At 31.8% G+C, this 26344-nt stretch overlaps 2 protein-coding genes across 3 annotated transcripts in view; one reads left to right on the forward strand and one right to left on the reverse strand.

Annotated features, from left to right (window-relative positions):
• LOC106063356 (membralin-like) overlaps nucleotides 1–15047 on the forward strand; it is a 51689-nt gene extending 36642 nt beyond the window's left edge. For both annotated transcript variants that reach the window (XM_056030705.1, XM_056030706.1), the window contains exons 9-12: nucleotides 9885–9968; nucleotides 10987–11119; nucleotides 11922–12021; nucleotides 12127–15047. In XM_056030705.1, coding sequence (XP_055886680.1) covers nucleotides 9885–9968; nucleotides 10987–11119; nucleotides 11922–12021; nucleotides 12127–13287 — 1478 coding nt within the window. In that variant the 3' untranslated portion in view covers nucleotides 13288–15047. The remainder of the gene's footprint in view (nucleotides 1–9884; nucleotides 9969–10986; nucleotides 11120–11921; nucleotides 12022–12126) is intronic.
• Nucleotides 15048–18714: 3667 nt separating this feature from the next.
• Nucleotides 18715–26344, reverse strand: part of LOC106072981 (hillarin-like) — a 76574-nt gene continuing 68944 nt past the window's right edge. The window contains exon 13 of the mRNA XM_056030703.1: nucleotides 18715–25792. Coding sequence (XP_055886678.1) covers nucleotides 24493–25792 — 1300 coding nt within the window. The 3' untranslated portion in view covers nucleotides 18715–24492. The remainder of the gene's footprint in view (nucleotides 25793–26344) is intronic.

Below are 26344 nucleotides of genomic sequence, written 5' to 3' on the forward strand. Positions count from 1 at the left end.
GTAGCACATTCATAAAGACAAATTTAGTCTTTTGTAGCACATTCATAAACACAGATTTAGTCTTTTGTAGCATAGTCATAAACACAGATTTAGTCTTTTGTAGCATAGTCATAAACACAGATTTAGTCTTTTGTAGCATATTCATAAACACAGATTTAGTCTTTTGTAACACAGTCATAAACACAGATTTAGTCTTTTGTAGCATAGTCATAAACACAGATTTAGTCTTTTGTAGCACATTCATAAACACAGATTTAGTCTTTTGTAGCATAGTCATAAACACAGATTTAGTATTTGTAGCACATTCATAAAGACAAATTTAGTCTTTTGTAGCACATTCATAAACACAGATTTAGTCTTTTGTAACACATTCATAAACACAGATTTAGTCTTTTGTAGCACATTCATAAACACAGATTTAGTCTTTTGTAGCACATTCATAAATACAGATTTAGTCTTTTGTAGCACATTCATAAACACAGATTTAGTAACACAGTCATAAACACAGATTTAGTCTTTTGTAACACATTCATAAACACAGATTTAGTCTTTTGTAACACATTCATAAACACAGATTTAGTCTTTTGTAACACATTCATAAAGACAGATTTAGTCTTTTGTAGCACATTCATAAACACAGATTTAGTTTTTAGTAACACATTCATAAAGACAGATTTAGTCTTTTGTAACACATTCATAAACACAGATTTAGTCTTTTGTATCACAGTCATAAATACAGATTTAGTCTTTTGTTGCGCAGTCATAAACACAGATTTAGTCTTTTGTAGCACTTTCATAAATACAGATTCAGTCTTTTGTAGCACATTCATAAACACTGATTTAGACTTTTGTAACACATTCATAAACACAGATTTAGTCTTTTTTAGCACATTCATAAACACAGATTTAGTCTTTTGTAGCACATTTATAAAGACAGATTTAGTCTTTTGTATCACATTCATAAATACAGATTTAGTCTTTTGTAGCACATTTATAAAGACAGATTTAGTCTTTTGTATCACATTTATAAACACAGATTTAGTCTTTTGTAGCACATTTATAAAGACAGATTTAGTCTTTTGTATCACAATTATAAACACAGATTTAGTCTTTTTTAGCACATTCATAAACACAGATTTAGTCTTTTGTAGCACATTCATAAATACAGATTTAGTCTTTTGTAGCGCAGTCATAAACACAGATTTAGTCTTTTGTAGCACATTCATAAACACAGATTTAGTCTTTTGGAGCACATTCATAAACACAGATTTAGTCTTTTGTAGCACATTCATAAACACAGATTTAGTCTTTTGTAGCACATTCATAAACACAGATTTAGTCTTTTGTAGCACATTCATAAACACAGATTTAGTCTTTTGTAACACATTCATAAACACTGATTTAGTCTTTTGTAGCACATTCATAAACACAGATTTAGACTTTTGTAACACATTCATAAACACAGATTTAGTCTTTTGTAGCACATTAATAAAGACAGATTTAGTCTTTTGTAGCACATTCATAAACACTGATTTAGACTTTTGTAGCACATTCATAAACACAGATTTAGTCTTTTGTAGCACATTAATAAAGACAGATTTAGTCTTTTGTAGCACATTCATAAATACAGATTAGTCTTTTGTAGCACAGTTATTAACACAGATTTAGTCTTTGTAGCACATTCATAAACACAAATTTAGTCTTTTGTAACACAGTCATAAACACAGATTTAGTCTTTTGTAGCACATTCATAAACACAGATTTAGTCTTTTGTAACACATTCATAAAGACATAGTCTTTTGTAACACAGTCATAAACACAGATTTAGTCTTTTGTAGCACATTCATAAACACAGATTTAGTCTTTTGTAGCACATTCATAAAGACAGATTTAGTCTTTTGTAGCACATTCATAAACACAGATTTAGTTTTTAGTAACACATTCATAAACACTGATTTAGTTTTTAGTAACACATTCATAAAGACAGATTTAGTCTTTTGTAGCACATTCATAAAGACAGATTTAGTCTTTTGTAGCACATTCATAAACACAGATTTAGTTTTTAGTAACACATTCATAAAGACAGATTTAGTCTTTTGTGGCACATTCATAAACACAGATTTAGACTTTGTAACACACTCATAAACACAGACTTAGTCTTTTGTAGCATAGTCATAAACACAGATTTAGTATTTGTAGCACATTCATAAAGACAAATTTAGTCTTTTGTAGCACATTCATAAACACAGATTTAGTCTTTTGTAGCACATTCATAAACACAGATTTAGTCTTTTGTAACACATTCATAAAGACAGATTTAGTCTTTTGTGGCACATTCATAAACACAGATTTAGTCTTTTGTAACACATTCATAAAGACAGATTTAGTCTTTTGTAGCACATTCATAAACACAGATTTAGTCTTTTGTAACACATTCATAAAGACAGATTTAGTCTTTTGTGGCACATTCATAAACACAGATTTAGTCTTTTGTAACACATTCATAAAGACAGATTTAGTCTTTTGTAGCACATTCATAAACACAGATTTAGTCTTTTGTAACACATTCATAAAGACAGATTTAGTCTTTTGTGGCACATTCATAAACACAGATTTAGTCTTTTGTAACACATTCATAAAGACAGATTTAGTCTTTTGTAGCACATTCATAAACACAGATTTAGTCTTTTGTAACACATTCATAAAGACAGATTTAGTCTTTTGTGGCACATTCATAAACACAGATTTAGTCTTTTGTAACACATTCATAAACACAGATTTAGTCTTTTGTAGCATAGTCATAAACACAGATTTAGTATTTGTAGCACATTCATAAAGACAAATTTAGTCTTTTGTAGCACATTCATAAACACAGATTTAGTCTTTTGTAGCACATTCATAAACACAGATTTAGTCTTTTGTAACACATTCATAAAGACAGATTTAGTCTTTTGTGGCACATTCATAAACACAGATTTAGTCTTTTGTAACACATTCATAAAGACAGATTTAGTCTTTTGTAGCACATTCATAAACACAGATTTAGTCTTTTGTAACACATTCATAAAGACAGATTTAGTCTTTTGTGGCACATTCATAAACACAGATTTAGTCTTTTGTAACACATTCATAAAGACAGATTTAGTCTTTTGTAGCACATTCATAAACACAGATTTAGTCTTTTGTAACACATTCATAAAGACAGATTTAGTCTTTTGTAGCACATTCATAAACACAGATTTAGTCTTTTGTAACACATTCATAAAGACAGATTTAGTCTTTTGTAGCACATTCATAAACACAGATTTAGTCTTTTGTAACACATTCATAAAGACAGATTTAGTCTTTTGTGGCACATTCATAAACACAGATTTAGTCTTTTGTAACACATTCATAAAGACAGATTTAGTCTTTTGTAGCACATTCATAAACACAGATTTAGTCTTTTGTAACACATTCATAAACACAGATTTAGACTTTTGTAACACACTCATAAACACAGACTTAGTCTTTTGTAGCATAGTCATAAACACAGATTTAGTATTTGTAGCACATTCATAAAGACAAATTTAGTCTTTTGTAGCACATTCATAAACACAGATTTAGTCTTTTGTAGCACATTCATAAACACAGATTTAGTCTTTTGTAGCACATTCATAAACACAGATTTAGTCTTTTGTAGCACATTCATAAATACAGATTTAGTCTTTTGTAGCACATTCATAAACACAGATTTAGTAACACAGTCATAAACACAGATTTAGTCTTTTGTAACACATTCATAAACACAGATTTAGTCTTTTGTAACACATTCATAAACACAGATTTAGTCTTTTGTAACACATTCATAAAGACAGATTTAGTCTTTTGTAGCACATTCATAAACACAGATTTAGTTTTTAGTAACACATTCATAAAGACAGATTTAGTCTTTTGTAACACATTCATAAACACAGATTTAGTCTTTTGTATCACAGTCATAAATACAGATTTAGTCTTTTGTTGCGCAGTCATAAACACAGATTTAGTCTTTTGTAGCACTTTGATAAATACAGATTCAGTCTTTTGTAGCACATTCATAAACACTGATTTAGACTTTTGTAACACATTCATAAACACAGATTTAGTCTTTTGTAGCACATTCATAAACACAGATTTAGTCTTTTGTAGCACATTTATAAACACAGATTTAGTCTTTTGTAGCACATTCATAAACACAGATTTAGACTTTTGTAACACATTCATAAACACAGATTTAGTCTTTTGTAGCACATTCATAAACACAGATTTAGTCTTTTGTAGCACATTTATAAACACAGATTTAGACTTTTGTAACACATTCATAAACACAGATTTAGTCTTTTGTAACACATTCATAAAGACAGATTTAGTCTTTTGTAGCACATTCATAAACACAGATTTAGACTTTTGTAGCACATTCATAAACACAGATTTAGTCTTTTGTAGCACAGTCATAAACACAGATTTAGTCTTTTTTAGCACATTCATAAACACAGATTTAGTCTTTTGTAGCACATTTATAAAGACAGATTTAGTCTTTTGTATCACAGTGATAAATACAGATTTAGTCTTTTGTAGCGCAGTCATAAACACAGATTTAGTCTTTTGTAGCACATTCATAAACACAGATTTAGTCTTTTGTAGCGCAGTCATAAACACAGATTTAGTCTTTTGTAGCACATTCATAAACACAGATTTAGTCTTTTGGAGCACATTCATAAACACAGATTTAGTCTTTTGTAGCACATTCATAAACACAGATTTAGTCTTTTGTAGCACAGTCATAAATATAGATTTAGTCTTTTGTAGTGCAGTCATAAACACAGATTTAGTCTTTTGTAGCACAGTCATAAACACAGATTTAGTCTTTTGTAGCACATTCATAAACACAGATTTAGTCTTTTGTAGCACATTCATAAACACAGATTTAGTCTTTTGTAGCACATTCATAAACACAGATTTAGTCTTTAGTAACACATTCATAAACACAGATTTAGTCTTTTGTAGCACATTCATAAACACAGATTTAGTCTTTTGTAGCACATTCATAAACACAGATTTAGTCTTTTGTAGCACAGTCATAAACACAGATTTAGTCTTTTGTAGCACATTCATAAACACAGATTTAGTCTTTTGTAGCACATTAATAAAGACAGATTTAGTCTTTTGTAGCACATTCATAAACACAGATTTAGTCTTTAGTAACACATTCATAAAGACAGATTTAGTCTTTTGTAGCACATTTATAAATACAGACTTAGTCTTTTGTAGCATAGTCATAAACACAGATTTAGTCTTTTGTAGCACATTCATAAACACAGATTTAGTCTTTTGTAGCACAGTTATAAACACAGATTTAGTCTTTGTAGCACATTCATAAACACAGATTTAGTAGCACAGTCATAAACACAGATTTAGTCTTTTGTAGCACATTCATAAACACAGATTTAGTCTTTTGTAACACATTCATAAAGACATAGTCTTTTGTAACACAGTCATAAACACAGATTTAGTCTTTTGTAGCACATTCATAAACACAGATTTAGTCTTTTGTAGCACATTCATAAAGACAGATTTAGTGTTTTGTAGCACATTCATAAACACAGATTTAGTCTTTAGTAACACATTCATAAAGACAGATTTAGTCTTTTGTAACACATTCATAAACACAGACTTAGTCTTTTGTAACACACTCATAAACACAGACTTAGTCTTTTGTAGCATAGTCATAAACACAGATTTAGTCTTTTGTAGCACATTCATAAAGACAAATTTAGTCTTTTGTAGCACATTCATAAACACAGATTTAGTCTTCTGTAGCACATTCATAAATACAGATTTAGTCTTTTGTAGCACATTCATAAATACAGATTTAGTCTTTTGTAGCACAGTTATAAACACAGATTTAGTCTTTGTAGCACATTCATAAACACAGATTTAGTAGCACAGTCATAAACACAGATTTAGTCTTTTGTAGCACATTCATAAACACAGATTTAGTCTTTTGTAACACATTCATAAACACAGATTTAGTCTTTTTTAGCACATTCATAAACACAGATTTAGTCTTTTGTAGCACATTCATAAACACAGATTTAGTCTTTTGTAGCACATTTATAAATACAGATTTAGTCTTTTGTAGCACATTCATAAAGACAAATTTAGTCTTTTGTGGCACATTCATAAACACAGATTTAGTCTTTTGTAGCACATTCATAAATACAGATTTAGACTTTTGTAGCACAGTCATAAATACAGATTTAGTCTTTTGTAACACATTCATAAACACAGATTTAGTCTTTTGTAGCACAGCCATAAACACAGATTTAGTCTTTTGTAGCACAGCCATAAACACAGATTTAGTCTTTTGTAGCACATTCATAAACACAGATTTAGACTTTTGTAACACATTCATAAACACAGATTTAGACTTTTGTAGCACATTTATAAATACAGATTTAGTCTTTTGTAGCACATTCATAAATACAGATTTAGTCTTTTGTAGCACATTCATAAATACAGATTTAGTCTTTTGTAGCACAGTTATAAACACAGATTTAGTCTTTGTAGCACATTCATAAACACAGATTTAGTAGCACAGTCATAAACACAGATTTAGTCTTTTGTAGCACATTCATAAACACCAATTTAGTCTTTTGTAACACATTCATAAACACAGATTTAGTCTTTTTTAGCACATTCATAAACACAGATTTAGTCTTTTGTAACACATTCATAAACACAGATTTAGTCTTTTGTAGCGCAGTCATAAAGACAAATTTAGTCTTTTGTGGCACATTCATAAAGACAGATTTAGTCTTTTGTAGCACATTCATAAATACAGATTTAGTCTTTTGTAGCACATTCATAAACACAGATTTAGACGTTTGTAACACATTCATAAACACAGATTTAGACTTTTGTAGCACATTTATAAATACAGATTTAGTCTTTTGTAGCACATTCATAAACACAGATTTAGTCTTTTGTAACACAGTCATAAACACAGATTTAGTCTTTTTTAGCACATTTATAAATACAGATTTAGTCTTTTGTAGCACATTCATAAACACAGATTTAGACTTTTGTAACACATTCATAAACACAGATTTAGACTTTTGTAGCACATTTATAAACACAGATTTAGTCTTTTGTAGCACATTCATAAAGACAAATTTAGTCTTTTGTGGCACATTCATAAACACAGATTTAGTCTTTTGTAGCACATTCATAAATACAGATTTAGTCTTTTGTAGCACATTCATAAACACAGATTTAGACGTTTGTAACACATTCTTAAACACAGATTTAGACTTTTGTAGCACATTTATAAATACAGATTTAGTCTTTTGTAGCACATTCATAAACACAGATTTAGTCTTTTGTAACACAGTCATAAACACAGATTTAGTCTTTTGTAGCACATTCATAAACACAGATTTAGTCTTTTGTAACTTATTCATAACACACAGACTTAGTCTTTAGTAACACATTCATAAACACAGATTTAGTCTTTTGTGGCACATTCATAAACACAGACTTAGTCTTTTGTAGCACATTCATAAACACAGATTTAGTCTTTTGTAACACATTCATAAACACAGACTTAGTCTTTAGTAACACATTCATAAACACAGATTTAGTCTTTTGTGGCACATTCATAAACACAGACTTAGTCTTTTGTAGCACATTCATAAACACAGATTTAGTCTTTTGTAGCACATTCATAAATACAGATTTAGTCTTTTGTAGCACATTCATAAACACAGATTTAGACGTTTGTAACACATTCATAAACACAGATTTAGACTTTTGTAGCACATTTATAAATACAGATTTAGTCTTTTGTAGCACATTCATAAACACAGATTTAGTCTTTTGTAACACAGTCATAAACACAGATTTAGTCTTTTGTAGCACATTCATAAACACAGATTTAGACTTTTGTAGCGCAGTCATAAACACAGACTTAGTCTTTTGTAACACATTCATAAACACAGATTTAGTCTTTTGTGGCACATTCATAAACACAGACTTAGTCTTTTGTAGCACATTCATAAACACAGATTTAGACTTTTGTAACTTATTCATAACACACAGATTTAGTCTTTTGTAGCACATTCATAAACACAGATTTAGTCTTTTGTAGCACAGTCATAAACACAGACTTAGTCTTTTGTGGCACATTCATAAACACAGACTTAGTCTTTTGTAGCACATTCATAAACACAGATTTAGACTTTTGTAACTTATTCATAACACACAGATTTAGTCTTTTGTAACACATTCATAAACACAGATTTAGTCTTTTGTAACACAGTCATAAACACAGATTTAGTCTTTTGTAGCACATTTATAAATACAGATTTAGTCTTTTGTAGCACATTCATAAACACAGATTTAGTCTTTTGTAACACATTCATAAACACAGATTTAGTCTTTTGTAGCACAGTCATAAACACAGATTTAGTCTTTTGTAGCACATTCATAAACACAGATTTAGTCTTTTGTGGCACATTCATAAGCACAGATTTAGTCTTTTGTAGCACATTCATAAAGACAGATTTAGTCTTTTGTAACACATTCATAAACACAGATTTAGTCTTTTGTAGCACATTCATAAAGACAGATTTAGTCTTTTGTAACACATTCATAAAGACAGATTTAGTCTTTTGTAACACATTCATAAAGACAGATTTAGTCTTTTGTAACACATTCATAAACACAGATTTAGTCTTTTGTAACACATTCATAAACACAGATTTAGTCTTTTGTAGCACATTCATAAAGACAGATTTAGTCTTTTGTAACACATTCATAAAGACAGATTTAGTCTTTTGTAACACATTCATAAACACAGATTTAGTCTTTTGTAGCACATTCATAAACACAGATTTAGTCTTTTGTAGCACATTCATAAAGACAGATTTAGTCTTTTGTAACACATTCATAAACACAGATTTATTCTTTTGTAGCACAGCCATAAACACAGATTTAGTCTTTTGTAACACATTCATAAAGACAGATTTAGTCTTTTGTAACATATTCATAAACACAGATTTATTCTTTTGTAGCACATTCATAAACACAGATTTAGTCTTTTGTAACACATTAATAAAGACAGATTTAGTCTTTTGTAACACAGTCATAAACACAGATTTAGACTTTGTAACACATTCATAAACACAGATTTAGTCTTTTGTAGCACAGTCAGAAACACAGATTTAGACTTTTGTAGCACAGTCATAAATACAGATTTAGTCTTTTGTAGCGCAGTCATAAACACAGATTTAGTCTTTTGTAGCACATTCATAAACACAGATTTAGTCTTTTGTAGCACATTCATAAACACAGATTTAGTCTTTTGTAGCACATTCATAAACACAGATTTAGTCTTTTGTAGCACATTCATAAACACAGATTTAGTCTTTTGTAGCGCAGTCATAAACACAGATTTAGTCTTTTGTAACACATTCATAAACACAGATTTAGACTTTGTAACACATTCATAAATACAGATTTAGTCTTTTGTAGCACAGTCATAAACACAGATTTAGTCTTTTGTAACACATTCATAAACACCAATTTAGTCTTTTGTAACACATTCATAAACACAAATTTGAAGTAAGAACTACTAAGACATACAGTCACATACAGACATACAGAAATTTCCATAATCATATTGACCTTATTTTCATTTCTCTGGGTAACCTCAAATATTTCATACACATTGTATTATGTATTTTGTAATTAAGTTTAAAATGACAAACAACTGAATGCTTAATAGTTTTAATATATTATGCTTTGAAAAGAAATTAGTTTTTCAGTTCGAGAAATAATACTTTTTTTGTTAATTTTCTCAGTGGATTTACTGCAAATGTTTGATATGAACATCGCCATCGCCTTCCCAGCAGCCCCACTGTTAACTGTGATTCTCGCTCTTGTTGGTAAGCAAATGTTTGAATATCATGTTTTATCTTGTTCCTTCACAGAAAATAAACAAGCAGAGTATGCTTTAAATCCAGTTATTGGTTTTCTTGGTCCATTCTCTAGTGACGCAGGGTCGCCACGTCACTTGGGAAATGCATGGAATTTTGTTTCAGCCAAATTAATCCAATAAACCATAAGAAAAACATCTTTCTTGGGAAAAAAAAAATGAAAACTTGGAATCTTCCCATCATGGCTAAGTTTTTTTTTTTAAATAACCCTTATTATAATAATAATAAAAAACCAAAAACAACTAAACTAAATGCCAATAAGGTTTAAAGTTAGATTTAAAGCCATGTATCATCCCTAATGGGATTTTAAGAAAACATTTTATGAGTTTGTTGTTAGTGTTAGAAACCCTTTGAGTCTCACTTGATCTTAACACTTGCCAAGATGTTCACGTGTAGTTAAAACCTTTTGTTAATCAAGATTGTTTCATTATATGAATAATGTGTTTTAGTATTTTGTTTACACGCGATCCTAGTTTTAAACATTATATTATTATATATATGTTTTACTAGTAAGAATGATTTTCCTTGGCAAGGAGTTACTATTTAAATGTTGTGACTGTATGTGAACATAGAATTCATTCAATTTCGGCTTTATTGTTGTTGTTTTTTTAATTGTTTATATGTAATACTTACTTTACTTTTGTTATTGGTCTTGGTAGATCACAAGGACTGAAAGAGTTACTTTACTTACTATACTATTAGTGAAACTTATCTTTGTTCTTTTACAAAGACTTGTGGCATTATCGTCTTTCGAGTCTCTGGGTACTCAACCATGATTTAGTTAGATATATTTATATATTTTGAATAGTGAAACAGTACATACCCCATTACACACACACTCCTGTCTCACTTGAATCTCATCCAGTCCATATATTTTATTTGGCTTTTAAATATTTTTTTTTGTAGCAACAAGTGTATCGATGCTAGCATTTAATTTGATTTTGTGTTTTTTTTGTCCATCGTTCAGGTATGGAAGCAATCATGTCTGAGTTTTTCAATGACACCACCACAGCCTTTTACATCATTCTAATAGTTTGGATAGCGGATCAATATGATGCTATTTGTTGCCACACTAACATCAGCAAAAGAATTTGGTTGAGGTAAGTAACAAAACTGGCTCAGTGAAATTAAAAAAGAAAAAAAAAAGTTCCCCTTTCAGACCTTGCGATCTATAGAGCAGATGATGCTAAGGTCATTCTTTTCTTTGGCTAAATGGTTAACGAGCAGGGTGTCATGTGCACAACAACCAGCCGCCATTACTAGGTACCCATTAGAGCTGGGTCGACTCGGGTGCTAGAGAAATTCCAAAATTCAAAATCCCAGTTTTCTCCGAGATTTTAACCGAGGACCCCAGGTTTGGAAGCCAAACACTTAACCACTCAACTACTGCACCCCATCTCAGTAAATTGAGACAATATAATTGAATGCAATAAATTGTTACACTAACATTGGTAACTAGATTTGATAGGCTTCTAATTTGCATATTTTTTTTTTCTAAATGTGTTTTGTTAAAAAGTAAAAAAATAAAAGTTGCCCCTTCAGACTTCGTGATCTATGGAGCACAGATGATGCAAAGCTCATCTGTCTCTGTGCTCAGCATTAAGACAATGACAAATCGCCTTTATTTTTTTCTGCATCAAGTACCCACTAAAGTTGGGTGGGCTCATGGGCATCCTAAAAATCTTGACGTTCTGAATCCTATTCTTCACCAGGATGCCCTCTGTTTGAAAGCCATGTGCCTTACCACTCAACCACCATGCCACATTTGTACTTTATATAAAATAGTTGTGTTCGTTTTTTTTTCAGTACTAATCAAGGTTATTAGAAAGGTTACATAATTAATGCTTTAATTTTAAATGCTTTACACAATGATCTATTTAAAAATGTCTTGAATGTGTCCAGGTTCTTCTATTTGTACCACTTCGCCTTCTATGCCTACCACTACAGATTTAATGGTCAGTACAGCTCTTTGGCCCTTTTTACATCCTGGCTGTTTATACAGGTGAGTGCATCATTTGTCGATGAAATACTTTTTTTTACATCAGTAAACTTTATCGCTTAAAAATATTTTTTTTCTAAAACGGACATTTTTTTTTTGTATTCCCAGCACTCGATGATCTACTTTTTTCATCATTATGAACTGCCTGCTATTCTACAACAAGTCCACATTCAGGAGCTTCTAGCCAACCCACCACAGCCTGGACCTGAGGGGGATGACGCCCAGCAGACTAATCAACCGCCGGCAGAAACAGCGGAAACATCTACATCTACAACTGATCTCGCTGCTTCTTCAGGTGCTAGCAATGCCGCTGATACTGCTAACACAGAGGGCGGTGACAGGGCTGGCTCTGGTGCCAATCCCATTAATAATCTTACGGTCAGGGAAGGCGCAGCCAGCTTATCTAATCTGTTAAGCATTCTTCGCCGGTCTCCCTTCGTACAGGGTACCACTAATGCTCAAAATGCAACCAGGGGTAATAACGCGGGTAATCGAAGTAACTATGAGATTGAGCGCGTGACTGTTTACACGCAGAGTAATATCTACAGACTCTTTCAGCGGCTCCGAAACAGCCCTGGAAGACAGCGTGCTGTTAGCAGGCAGTCAACGGACAACTCAACATCAGCTGATCTTCCTACAGCTGGTACATCCCAACCCCAGCCAAGTATCTCAGGATCCACGTTAGTTGCTGCAGATACAGAACCTCTTCTAGTACCTACCAACACGTTCATGGGACCTCCCCCAGTGTCGACCAGTGCTGAAATGGGCAGTATCTCAGGAGCCACGTTAGTTGCTGCAGATACAGAATCCCTTCTAGTACCTACCAACACGTTCATGGGACCTCCCCCAGTGTCGACCAGTGCTGAAACGGGCTCAGAAAATAACAAAGAGCTGAGCTCCCCGCTGAGAGACTTTCTCAGCTCTCAAGACTGCAAAGAAAAAGAAAACTCTGAAACTAATTCAGAGACTCAAGTCTTTCAAAAGCCTGACTTCTCTCAGACCTGTCTCCATGAAGACAGTCCAGTGCAAGCCGGTGATCTTCAGTTAGTAGAGACTCATGTGGCAGGTCCACACTCTGATGAGTGTAGTACACTGGTAGGTCAGACCTTACCGCATCAAGTGCCTTTGAACTCTGCACTGTTTAAAAAAACTGAATTAGATCCACAACCTGGAACTGTCGTAGGAGAGAAGTCACCGGGTAAAAGTTGTGTCCCCTACTGTGATGAAGATTTAGTGTCTAGGAATTGTCAGGAAGGAACAGCAGTCTAAATGATTCATATTTATCTTACAGTTCATGCTTTGATGTAACCAGTCAAGAAGTTCATTAGTATCATGATACTAACTTATGTTGTCATGATAGGATCTTAAAAAAAACATTTGTATGTAACACGCAAACAAAAAACGTTTGTAGTCTCTTGTTTGTAAATAAAAAGAGCATTCATATTTCAGTCAGTGTTTTTCTGAAAGCTCTGAAATTTTAAGCCATTGTTGTCAACATTTCTCAGTTTGAGTTTCTTATACCTCGGGGGGAGGGGTAATTTTCCTCCAAAGATTTGTCCTTCGTGGTAATTTGAGTGGAAATGGAAGAGCGGGAAAAAGCTCAGAACAATGTAGAGTAAATCAACTGAAAAGTGAGAAGGGTTAAAGTGGGAATAATTGAATCCACACGGGAGATTCAAACATGAAAATACCAGGAACATGTGTTTAAAAAAAAAAGGTTGAGAAGTGCTGGTATTAGATGTCCATTTTTTGAGGTCTGGCTAATTCAAAATGATTCAGAAAATACCTTAAGTGTATTTTAGTATATTTAGCCACTGGCCAGTCAGTGAATCAGTAAAAGTTACTTCCACACAAGAATTTCCATTTTTTTTAGGCATAGCCTATTGACTTGAGTAGGTAGCCACCCTTTGACTTGAGGTAGCCACCTATTTACTTTAGGTAGCCAAACTCAATTTTTTATTATCATTCAATTGATATTCCAAAGACTATTGAACAAGACTTAGAGAACAAGTCTAACAATCTGCTTAGGGATGAAGGAAAAGACTGATGTAACAGATCTTTATGTGGTATTTCACAAATTCTGTTTCAAATGTTGACAATATTACTCAAGGGAGGGAAATGTAGCTGAATTTACTGATTACTCGAAATTCACAATTCTTTCATTCTTACAAAAATCAAATTCCTATATGGCACTTATTCTCATTTTCCTGGTGGAGACCTCAGATAACCAAGCCTATTACTGGGATTAACTGCGCAATCGTTTCCAGATCAAACAGTTCTCGTGTACCGGTCATTTTTTCTAAACTGGTGTATCTTGTTCAGGCTTCTCTATATGGTACTAATAGTTCAAGTGTTGGATGTTACTGGCATATATATACAAGTATTCTCATTATGTGACAAATGGCTCTCGAATTGGCATAGAAAATGGCAGTATGTGCTAAAATCAGTTGAGCCATTAAATCTTTACCTTCATATATGAAATAAAAAAACAACTTTTTTAAGAAATTGCTTGTAAATTTATTTTTACAACTGTGAACAGGTACTGCATGGTTCTACAGAGGTACTTGTTACCAAGATTTGTACTTAGAACCTTGTGTTAAGTGCGGTTTCACCATTATGAATGATTTTAGAGGTTTTATTAAAACACAACTCAATATTGCCTTGCTCTGAATTCAGTAACTTTTAATGGGCCATTATCACATATAGTTTGCTGGATTGTATGAATAAAATATCTTGGATACATTCTCAGCATCTGCTGTCTATTGATTCAACACTGTATTGTGCTGACCACGCATTTCCTAAGAGCATTCATGGGCCTTTGTGTACTGGAGCCAGCATATACTTTTTTTTTTTCTCATTGAGCTGTCAACTAGGGGTGATGGTGTTTTTGTGATTAAGCCTTCATTATAAGTGTTGTAAGGTTTCCATACTGGTCAGAAATGAAACACTTTGAGCAGTTCTAATATTAAGGGGAGACAACCTAGCAGAAAAAAAAAGTTAACTTTTTCGGATTCCATTATGTGTAAATAGATATTTCAGCTTTGGTTGCTTTAAAAAATGTCAGAGATATTGTAATATTTATTTTATTATTTTTTTATGCGTGTTCTAAACAACCCATTTCGCAATGATACCTTTTTTCATATCATTTTTTTTTTTTTTTTTTTTTTTGAAAGGCGTTACAAATATTTTTCCTATAGGGTTTCTGACTTTTGAAAGGTGTTACAAATATTTTTCCTATAGGGTTTCTGAGTTTTTGTTTATTAATAGGGCAAGCCATTCCTACTTTCACATCTAAACATTTTTTTACCCGATAATCTTCTGCCTATTTGATTTTAGATTATTCTCTCTAAATAAAAATGTATATATATACATTGATCCATATTAGTTCTATAGAGACTGTTCGAAAAAAAAAAGTTTCAATTATTATTTTGTAAAACTAAAAATATTTTTTGATAATTGTGGCTTGTAAATTATTTGTTTCTCTTATGTCCTGTAGTTCTCAATGTTGTGATTTTTTTTTTTTTTTACCTGCATTGAATCCCAATGTAGACTATTAATTTTCAATTGGGATTCAACTCAAGCTGAGTTTTGGTAACGTGGAAACCTTCTCCCAGATACCTCGTCCCAACTAGAGCTCGGACCAGAGTGCACTGAGCATGCTTTAGCCTGAAAAATGGACTTCAGAAGTGATTTGTAATCAAGTTACCTAACCCATTCTAAATGAAATAATTTTTCTTCGCTTGTTATTTTAGACATTTCATTAGACATCTCAGAGAGTTTGTCGAAATATTAAAGATAACATTTGGAAATACTTTTGTTGTCTTCTGAAAAAGGCAAGTTTTATGTTAGAAACTTCATAACTTCCATTAAAATCATTTGTTTTAAAAATATTTCCTTACCTCGACAGGAGTATGGGGTAAGATTTAAAAACTTTTTTTCTTAAATACTTTTAAAAAATGGATGTCTGGTCCGAGCAATACTTAATTTAAATGTTTGGATGGTAGGCACTGGTCTTTGTTGGTACAAGGTATTTTTTAATATTTTCAGTAAAAAAAAAAGATAAACACTTTTTTGGTGATGATGGTCTAAGAGTTGTCTACAAATCTAAAAATAATACATAGTGTCGGATTGTTCTGATCTTTTAAAATACGATGTAGAAAATCTTTTTCATATATCTGAACAGTTGAAATGTTTGTTCACAAATTATGTTTCAAAGTTTTTTTTAAACTGATATCCCATAAGGAATATGTAGTGGCCCTTTTTTGTAATGATGGTCAATGAGAATGTCTACAAATCTAAAAATAATACATTGTTCTGATCTTTTAAAATATGATTTAGAAAATCTTGTTCATATATCTGAACAGTTGAAATGTTTGTTCACAAATTATGTTTCAATGTGTTTTTTAAACTGATATCCCATAAGGAATATGTAGTGGCCCTTTTTTGTAATGATGGTCAATGAGAATGTCTACAAATCTAAAAATAATACATTGTTCTGATCTTTTAAAATATGATTTAGAAAATCTTGTTCATATATCTGAACAGTTGAAATGTTTGTTCACAAATTATGTTTCAAAGTTTTTTTTAAACTGATATCCCATAAGGAATATGTAGTGGCCCTTTTTTGTAATGATGGTCAATGAGAATGTCTACAAATCTAAAAATAATACATTGTTCTGATCTTTTAAAATATGATTTAGAAAATCTTGTTCATATATCTGAACAGTTGAAATGTTTGTTCACAAATTATGTTTCAATGTGTTTTTTTTTAACTGATATCCCATAAGGAATATGTAGTGGCCCTTTTTTTGTAATGATGGTCAATGAGAATGTCTACAAATCTAAAAATAATACATTGTTCCGATCTTTTAAAATATGATTTAGAAAATCTTGTTCATATATCTGAACAGTTGAACAGTTGAAATGTTTGTTCACAAATTATGTTTCAATGTGTTTTTTTTTAACTGATATCCCCTAAGGAATATGTAGTGGCCCTTTTTTTGTAATGATGGTCAATGAGAATGTCTACAAATCTAAAAATAATACATTGTTCTGATCTTTTAAAAAATGATTTAGAAAATCTTGTTCATATATCTGAACAGTTGAAATGTTTGTTCACAAATTATGTTTCAATGTGTTTTTTTTTAACTGATATCCCATAAGGAATATGTAGTGGCCCTTTTTTTGTAATGATGGTCAATGAGAATGTCTACAAATCTAAAAATAATACAGTGTCCAATTATTTGATCTTTTAAAAATATGATGTAGAAAATCTTGTTCATATATCTGAACAGTTGAACAGTTGAAATGTTTGTTCACAAATTATGTTTCAATGTGTTTTTTTTAAAACTGATATCCCATAAGGAATATGTAGTGGTCCATCTTTACTCCAATGCTAGACAGAAACACTACCCAATGTGAAATGTACAACTTTGTATTGATTCTTCTGATTTGTTATTTGTTTTGTAAAGGTAACAGAGGTAGTGGCAACAAATTATTTGTAATTCATTTCTTTCTGTGTCTTAACGTTTGATTCTTTCATTTATTAAACACATCACATTTGTTTATAATAAGTAGAGCATTCCAAATCCATTCATGTGAAGTTATGAATTTCAAACACGTGTTCAGTTTCGTAACAATGCTTGCTTTACAAAAACCAAATTATTTTGGGTCAAAAATATCAATTGCCCAATACATACATTGCCAATTGAACTATTAGCAGTATCTTTCCATTGACTTTCATCATAGGGGTGCTGTGACAGTTTGTGTAACCGAATCCCTCCACTTTCCCTGTTCAGTAGCTGTTCTTAGCAGGATATCAAGAGAAAAGCCAGTCCATTTTTTTAAAAATGTTATCCAGCCAGCTTTTCTTTGGACGACCCTTTCTTCATACTTCCTTCCCTGCACCTTCAAGAATGGCTATTGATAATGAGTCATGTCTTAATGTCTAGTATGACCAAACCAGATCAGGGAGTAAACTTAAATGGGATATTAAAATGGTAGCATAAAAGTCATGACAAATGCCAACTATTTGGTTAGTTCACTAAATAGTTTATTATTTGGTTTGCCAGTACATAGATCTAGAATACATTTTGTTTATACACACAAGACCACCAAATGATAGATGCATGACAAAAATCTTAGTGTGGACTCGGGTGGAATGAATGTTTCGCTAAAACCATGCAAATCAGATGATAATGAAGATTAAACGCACTTTTGGTCCAGTGAACAATCAAGTCAAGAAAGTTCCTAAACAGTCATTCGTTACATATGCCCAGGTGAAAGGTCATCATTAATGTTTGTATTCTATATTCAGACAGTACTTTAACCAACTTATCGCATCATTATTGTCATTACAATCATTACGCCCAGGATTGGCCTTAAGTAGTCACTGTAGTAATTAATATTCTGAAAAGTAAATAGTCAAAGCTTCTATGTCCTATAGCAGTCAGATTGCTTCTCTAAGATTGCTAGTTAGCCACATTGTCTAATAGATTACAACATGCTGATCCCTACTGGGTTTGTGCGGTCGTGTGAAGTACTGCATTCCTCCTTAATCTTCTGAATGGAAGATAATATCCTTATATCATATAATCCAAATCAACAAAATAAAAGGATCCTCAAGACAAGGATTTGATATTGTTGACAAGTAAAGAGAATGTGAAAATAGTAACATGTGAACATCAAAGACAGAGAGAATAATGATAAACCAGAATTTTATTTCCTCAAATGTCATGTCATAAAATGTCGGTAAACATATTTAGGTTTGTCAAATGATACACCGATCTCTATATATTTAATGCATTACATGTGTTCCTCGTCCAGACTCCCCAAGAGGATACAATATGGTGACTTTACAGTGACACAAGTTTGTGCTGGCTTTTAATATTACATTGATGGACTACCACCAGCTTTCTAATTGTTTGCCTCAACTGTGGCCATGTCACAAAAAACAAACAAAAAGATGTACACAAATAGCACCAAGAAAACCCAAAAACAATGACAATAATAATTTATATATCAACAGTAACATAACATTGTGAGAGTACAATGAAAACTCAAGAGCAATTAAAACATAGAAATGAAATATACCAATAAAAATTATAAATATTTTTTCACTCAAACCATCACACATTTATTTGAGGTCATGTATTTGAAAAGCATATTTCAAAAAGGAATAACATTTTTTATTTGTTTTTTAAATAACAATCTTGATTATCCATAAGGAAATTTACCTTACAATTTGGATGAATTAAAAAGTTGGAATTTTGAAATATAGTTTTTATCTGACTTGCAGAAGTGAAGACTTAACTAAAAAAACAAACAAGCAACACTTTGTGAAATTAAATAAATGCTAATGTACATCTGATCTGTACATGGTGATGGAAGCAACAAGTTAATTTTTTCACACTTTATTCTAGTGCATTATACTTGAAAACAATTATAAGGAAGTTTCCTTTTAGATCTTGAGATCTATAGGGCAGGTAATGTAAAGATCATTTTGCAGACATTAAAGAGGGTGTCATGTGGCCAGCACAACCACACTTACTTTTCCCAATTCAAGTCGGGTAACCTTTTGAGTTGGGTGGACTCATGGGTGTCCTATAAATTCAGAAGTTAAAAATCCCAGTCTTCACAGAAATTCAAACCTAGGACTTATCAGTTAAGAAAGGCTATACCAATCAGCCACTACACCCCCAATTATAAGAAAAAAAATTACCTTAAGAATACTCTTTAGAAATATTGAAACACAGTTTAAAAATCCATACTTAAATAAAATCTTTTAAATCTTGTTTGTGCAAAATAAAAAAAAAAAAAGGGCTGTGACCTTATTCACAAGGTCAAAGTTTGAAAGTTCAAAGTAGCTCAAAACTTTTTTTTTTTTCTTTTCCCTTTACTTTTGTTTATATATTTAAAATCAGCAGAATGTTTGTGTGATCTGTGGCAGAGAGGCATAAGCTTTAGCTTGCTTACTGAGGGGGTCTTTTAGAAGAGGTTCAAATCCCAATGTAGACAGGATTTTTAATTTAATATATAAAAAATAACTTAAGTGACTAATGAATCCATATCCACTATAACTAATCTAGCATGTTAGATGTATGTAAACAGAATATTTCTAGAATTCATTAAAATAGTCTATTTATTACCTAATCTGGGAGATATCCATAAACTAATTAAAATATAAAAAAAATTACATTTCTAAAACTCATATTAATTGCTTTAATATTGGAAGATGTTCATAATCAAATTATAAATATATAAAAATTAAATAACTTTTCAAAAACTTAGTTACTTTCATATTGAAAAGATAAACATAACTCATAAAAATATATATACACAATATTTATGAAACACCACAATCAATATCTTATTAGCCTTTGAAGAGATACTTCAGAAGTTCTAGTTATCATTTGGACTGGCATATTCAAAGATATGAATATATTTAAACCAGTTGACTGAAAAATAAATTTAGAGCCCTTATTACATTCTAAACAAATTCTGAAAATTGAAAAACTTTATGAGAGTCATTTAAAATACATAAATACATACAAATACATAGTCCACAATACATAAAAGAAATCAGAGTTGGACTTAATGATATTAAATGATAAATGACTTATCTAGAAAAGGGTTTTGTAGTCTGTTAATTAAAATTAGTTGCTCAAACACTATGTAGAATTAAGTTCTGCTAGGTTGCTATTACCAAAAGTAGCCCTCCTTTACCTATAAGGGTTAAATGCTTCCTAATGACATGCAGATATTGACTCTGACAAGACTTACTTTCCACTAAGCTTTGGACAGGAAAATTTGCCATTGTAAACAAATTCTTAAAATTGAAAAAGATCACAAACTATTATAAATAGATAAATATAAATTTGGTTAACTCCTGCACAATACATAAAAAAAAAAAAGGAAATCACAGTTGGACTTAATGATATTTAATGATAAATGACTTATCTAGAAAAGGGTTTTGTAGACCGTCTGTTAATTAAAATTAGTTGCTCTAACACTATGTAGAATTAAGTTCTGCTAGGTTGCTAATGACATGGTGTCTCTAAATAGCCTCTAACAACCAGTCACACTAGATATTGATTCTGGCAAGACCTAGTTTTCACTAAGCTTTGGACAGGAAAGTTTGCCATTACATTCCTTTGTAGCTGCGTGGAACTGATGTATGAGCAACATCATTCCAACATTCATCTCATCTCCATGAGATCCATAGTTGCTCTTTGACTGAAGTAAAGCCACATATGTAGAATTTCTTAAGAAATATTTAGATGCATAATATTAACTCATAATAGAAACAATAAAAGGTAACCAAATTTGGTTAATGGAATTATCCTACCGTTATGTGGAAAAAGCTATTTAAGTAAAATCTAACAAGAATTTCAACACTATCTTGCTTAACAAAAAAATACAAGGAAGATCATGGGCTGACCACACTCAAAATTATTCTCTTTAAGCAACATTTGTAGACTTTGAAAAGGACTTTGGATAGGAATATAGAATATATATAGACTTGTGTATTGTATCATAGATTATATAGGATATCCTAGTGAAGGTCTTAAAATAAACCCACCACAAAGATGGAGAACTGATAAAAGACAAATATTCACTAAATCTTCTAACATTAGTAAGAATGTTATGTCAAGGCAGTCTTACAATTTATGTTTACTTATATATACTTACAAAGTATAAACCTTCATCAACAAATGTTTCTTGGGGGAGCTACCATCTTCTACCTAGCACGTTCCCAGGTGGCAGATAGGGGAAAACCCTTAGATATAAGGATTAGCTGTGAATATCGAATAAACAGCTGTGGACCAACTGGTTTGCAATCATGGAGGATGAGGTGGGGGGGTATTCCAGTGATTAGGATATTCACCTAACACATCTAAAATAGTCCAGGGAAATGATTGCAAAAAGAGAGTATAAGGGGCTTAAACTCTAAACCCGGGTAGATGAAACTCATAAACTAGGGATAGTAGTTCATCTAGGAGAGACAACTCTGAAATTAAACACCTGCTGCCTTGCAGATGATCAAAGGCTATGGGAGCACACCCAGAAAGAAAAACAGGCTGAAGTCGGAGTCAGAGATTAGAGCCCCTCCCCAGGGCAGGAAAGACTTGGGAAATAAATTAAAAGACTAGCAAGAGGCTTGATTGTGGTGTTTTTACTAAAGGGGGGCTGATGATGCAGAACTGTGACACCCATGGGCAATGAATGAGGAGAATGAATAAAAATGTTGTATCTTCAATCTTTCACAATCACTGACAAATTACAGTGTCATTGAGATTGTTAACCATAAATGTACAATATTGCATACTAGAAAAAAGTCTACAAATAAAATTTCTAAATAATTCAATAAACTAAATCTAACATTTGCAGGCTTTATTTTAGTAAACAAGGTTATGTGAGATATGATATAATTCTACAATATATCATTGCTAGTATACATAATATTTATATTTAAACAATTTTCAATGACAAATAACTTACACCTAGAAATGCTAGTACTTTAAATTGTCATCTAATTATCAAAAATCAATCCACATAACAATATATTAACATATGGTAATTAGCTCACACTGTAACTTATACAAAACATAATATAGGAACAAGCAATCATTTTACAAAAAACATTTTAAAACTTAAATATATAAATATATATATAGATAAAACTTAAATATATAAATATATATATAGATAGATTCTAATGCATAATTAAACATAATGGGAGGAAAGAACATCATATCAGAAACAAAATAATATAAAAAAAAAAAAGGAACAATAGAATCTAAATGCAATTTTCTTTTTGTGCAGGACAACAAATGAAGGTAAAAAAACTGAAAGAGTAAATATAAATAAAATATAAATAGGCCTTTCACTATATGAGACCGTTCTTGCTAATGTGTTTATAAAATACAATATATATGATAGAGGCCCTTCACTAATCAATGCTCTTTAAAGTAGACAGGGACAGATCTTTACGGAGACAGCTTGCCACCCAATGCGCCAAACGGTGCTGGAGAATCTATGTCTAAGCAAGTCATGCTATCAGCTTCTCTCATTACCTAATAACCTAATAATCTTAGGAACTTTTTACTTTAACTCTTTCTCTCTGTAATTATTTTTCTCATTCCGGTAGAATTATTCATTTAGCTCATTTGTATTTCACTATCCTGCTATAATTAAACTTCAATAACCTTTGTGTTTGATATCAGAAAAAGTTATATTTGGTAATGAATTATTGGGAAAATAATTATCTTTTTACACAATACTCATTAAAGTTTATAAATCCAAAAATCAATTTAGTCTAATGGGGTTTAATCAACGTTGGCATCGTCAATTAGGAGAGAAAGAATTAATGTAAAAAATGTCTGTGACACATAAAGGATAAAAAATTATGGATTGCTTGGTGAAAATTGGTGAAGTCAGAGAGAAGTATGCTCTAACAGCCTCACATCTGTCACCAAAGCAGCATGGGGTCAAAATTGGAAACTAACTTGAGGCAATGTGTACACCACAGTGGTTACAATGTTTCCCTACTTTGCCAGACCCTCAACATCAATAAAATAGCCACTAATACACGAAGGAAAATAAAAATCTATATAAAAATACAATGACAATAATTATAAGAAACTCTGCTAGAATTAAGTAAAATCAAAGAAAATTTTTATAGAAGTCTAAAGTATTTTTCTAGGTTGTCGCTCAACTCTACAGTAGTAAATCTTCATGTATATCAATAAGCCCTACTAAGTCTTGGCATGGATTTTAAAGAGGACTATTGAAAGAGAGGAACTTAATGAATGTACAAAAAAAAAATGTTTGTAAATGTTTTACAAGTTTCGGATGTTTCTTCATAGTTGAAGATAATCAACTTCCTAGTCCAGCAGGACTATGGGGGATGGCAGTGGCAGGGTATGAACCTTGGACCATAGAAAAAACTGGACAACAGTCCAGTGCATATGCTGCATGATCAGTAAGTTTGAATACCTGACCACTTGCTAGTTTAAGAGAATTTAATCTTACTTTGTGTAAGTAAACATCTTTAAATCAAGTACATAGCCAGAATAGTTCATTCCCTTTAAAGATATTTTATGGCCAGCACATTGACCAATCACCTTCACTACTGTAGTACACATGACTTCAAGGGAAAGACAAGGAAGAATTTGTTACATACTTCAGTGTATGAGGTAGATTGAAATGAAATCTTCAAATTGAATGTAAATACACTTGGACAATATACACAAATAATAAAAGATGAAATTAATTGAAAATAATGAGATGACAAATACTAATTAATACCATAGACTCATTTGCCAACATCATTAAAACATTACAAAAACATTATTGCAATGAAATATTACTAACATCTTGAACTATCATTAAATATGTAAGTAGTAACATTTGAAAATCTTAAGTATGATATTTCCTTTTATACCACACATAGTTTACCAGTTTTTACTAGATCTATGTGGATTTATCCGAAGATTTGTCCGATATTTTATCTGAGAATTTTTCTTTGCTATTTTGTTTCTTGAATAATGATTTTTTAAAGAAAGATTTCTTGTCTGAGTTTTTGTCTAGGTTTGTGGTAATTTCAGCTTCTGGGGAGAACTGAACTATAAAGTTGAAAACATTCGGAGCTGACTTCTTCTCTCCGTCTTCTTTACGAGCATAGACGGACAGCATGTAGTTGCCTTTTTTAGGTAATGTGATAGCAAACTTGACTAAGCCATTAGATTCTTGGGTCTGGGTAACATAGTCTCTATTATCTTCATCAGGTTCTCTGAGAAACTGATAGGACAGTACAATCTTTGGAGGAACTTTAATCTCAAGTGAAAGGCCATTTGTTTTGGTCACTTGGATTTTGGCTTCTTTAGGAGCGACTAGCTTCAGGCCCATTTCTTCAAAAGCAGCAGTAGGTCCAAATTTAGAACGCTTTGATTCAGCAGCTGGGACTGTTTTTGGAATTTGGACCACAGACGCTACTCGGGTGCAGTTGATGAGATACTTGCAGGCATGGGAGAGAGAGTGGGTCTCCACTGCCCCTTTAGGTCGAGCAAAGAGGTCTAGGCCATATTGACCAGGCTGTGGCAATGAGACATAGACAGACAAAATAGTACCTTCGGTTGTTAAATTGACGAAAGGATCCAAGACTTTACTTTCAACATGATTCATTCTTAGCTTCGCCACAAACTGGTAGGGATGTGGAATTTGAAACTTTAACTCAAAGTTATCCTCCACAGTCAGAATTCCAACTTTCTCCATTTCAAACTCAGACTTTGGAGTTTTCAGCGGAATAATGCCAAAGTGTCTCTGGGCCTTCTTAGGCCCCCATTCTCCTGCAGCGCAATTGGGTAGCGGATGCATTTTACCGGAAAGAGTTTCACAAACTATTTTAAATTTACAAGCGCACTTCAACTTGAACGGTGCGACACTGGCATTGTTTTCTTCGACTCGACCGCTGTCATCAATTTTATTGGCAAATATTTCGATAAAAAACTGGCCCGGACAAGGAACATGAACACTAAATGTAACAGTGTTGTCAACCATAGTTTGAAACACAAAACGCTCCAATGGAGATCCTCGGTACATTGTTTCCTTTGCCTTCTCTTTCTCAGCAAATCGAAGTTGGTAAAAGAAAACTAAATCATTCTCATGCTCTTCTGGGACACGAATAGTGATTTTAGCTCCTCCTTTGTCATCGGTATGGATCACTGCAAGCTTGTGGCCTTCAAAACGCATTTTGTATTGGAAGAATATGGACCTGTAGGAGTATGTTGAAACATTAAATTGTGTTAAAGATCATTAAGTGAAATAGCTTGAATACAATCTAGGACACATATGCATAAATAATTAATTATTATTATAAGACATTTTATCACATAGTTATAACAAGTGGTATTTATATTTATTGAATAATAATAATAATAATAATAATAATAATAACTAAACAGATTGCTGTCCTATTTGCCAAGCAGCATAGCAGGATAATTTTTTTTTACTATTATTATTATTAATAACATTTTAAAAAGTATTTTTATTTGCATATTTCCTTATCAGTTTTATATTGAGGGCCTATATAAGTGCCATGGCAGCTTGAATCTCCTAATGTAAGTTAATTTGAAAAGAATCTACACTGACTCGATCCTCTGTGTATATAATTTTGTTTTCAAGGTTACTTTTCATGATAGTTGAAATGCATTTGGACCAATAAATTTTTATCTTACTAGCCCAGTTAATATTTTAACATTACATAACTATACTGTTCCCTTTTTGGGACATAAATTCCAAAACTGACTGTGAAAATAAAACTTCC

This window comes from Biomphalaria glabrata, chromosome 5 (genome assembly GCF_947242115.1).
Source record: "Biomphalaria glabrata chromosome 5, xgBioGlab47.1, whole genome shotgun sequence".
Lineage (NCBI taxonomy): Eukaryota > Metazoa > Mollusca > Gastropoda > Planorbidae > Biomphalaria > Biomphalaria glabrata.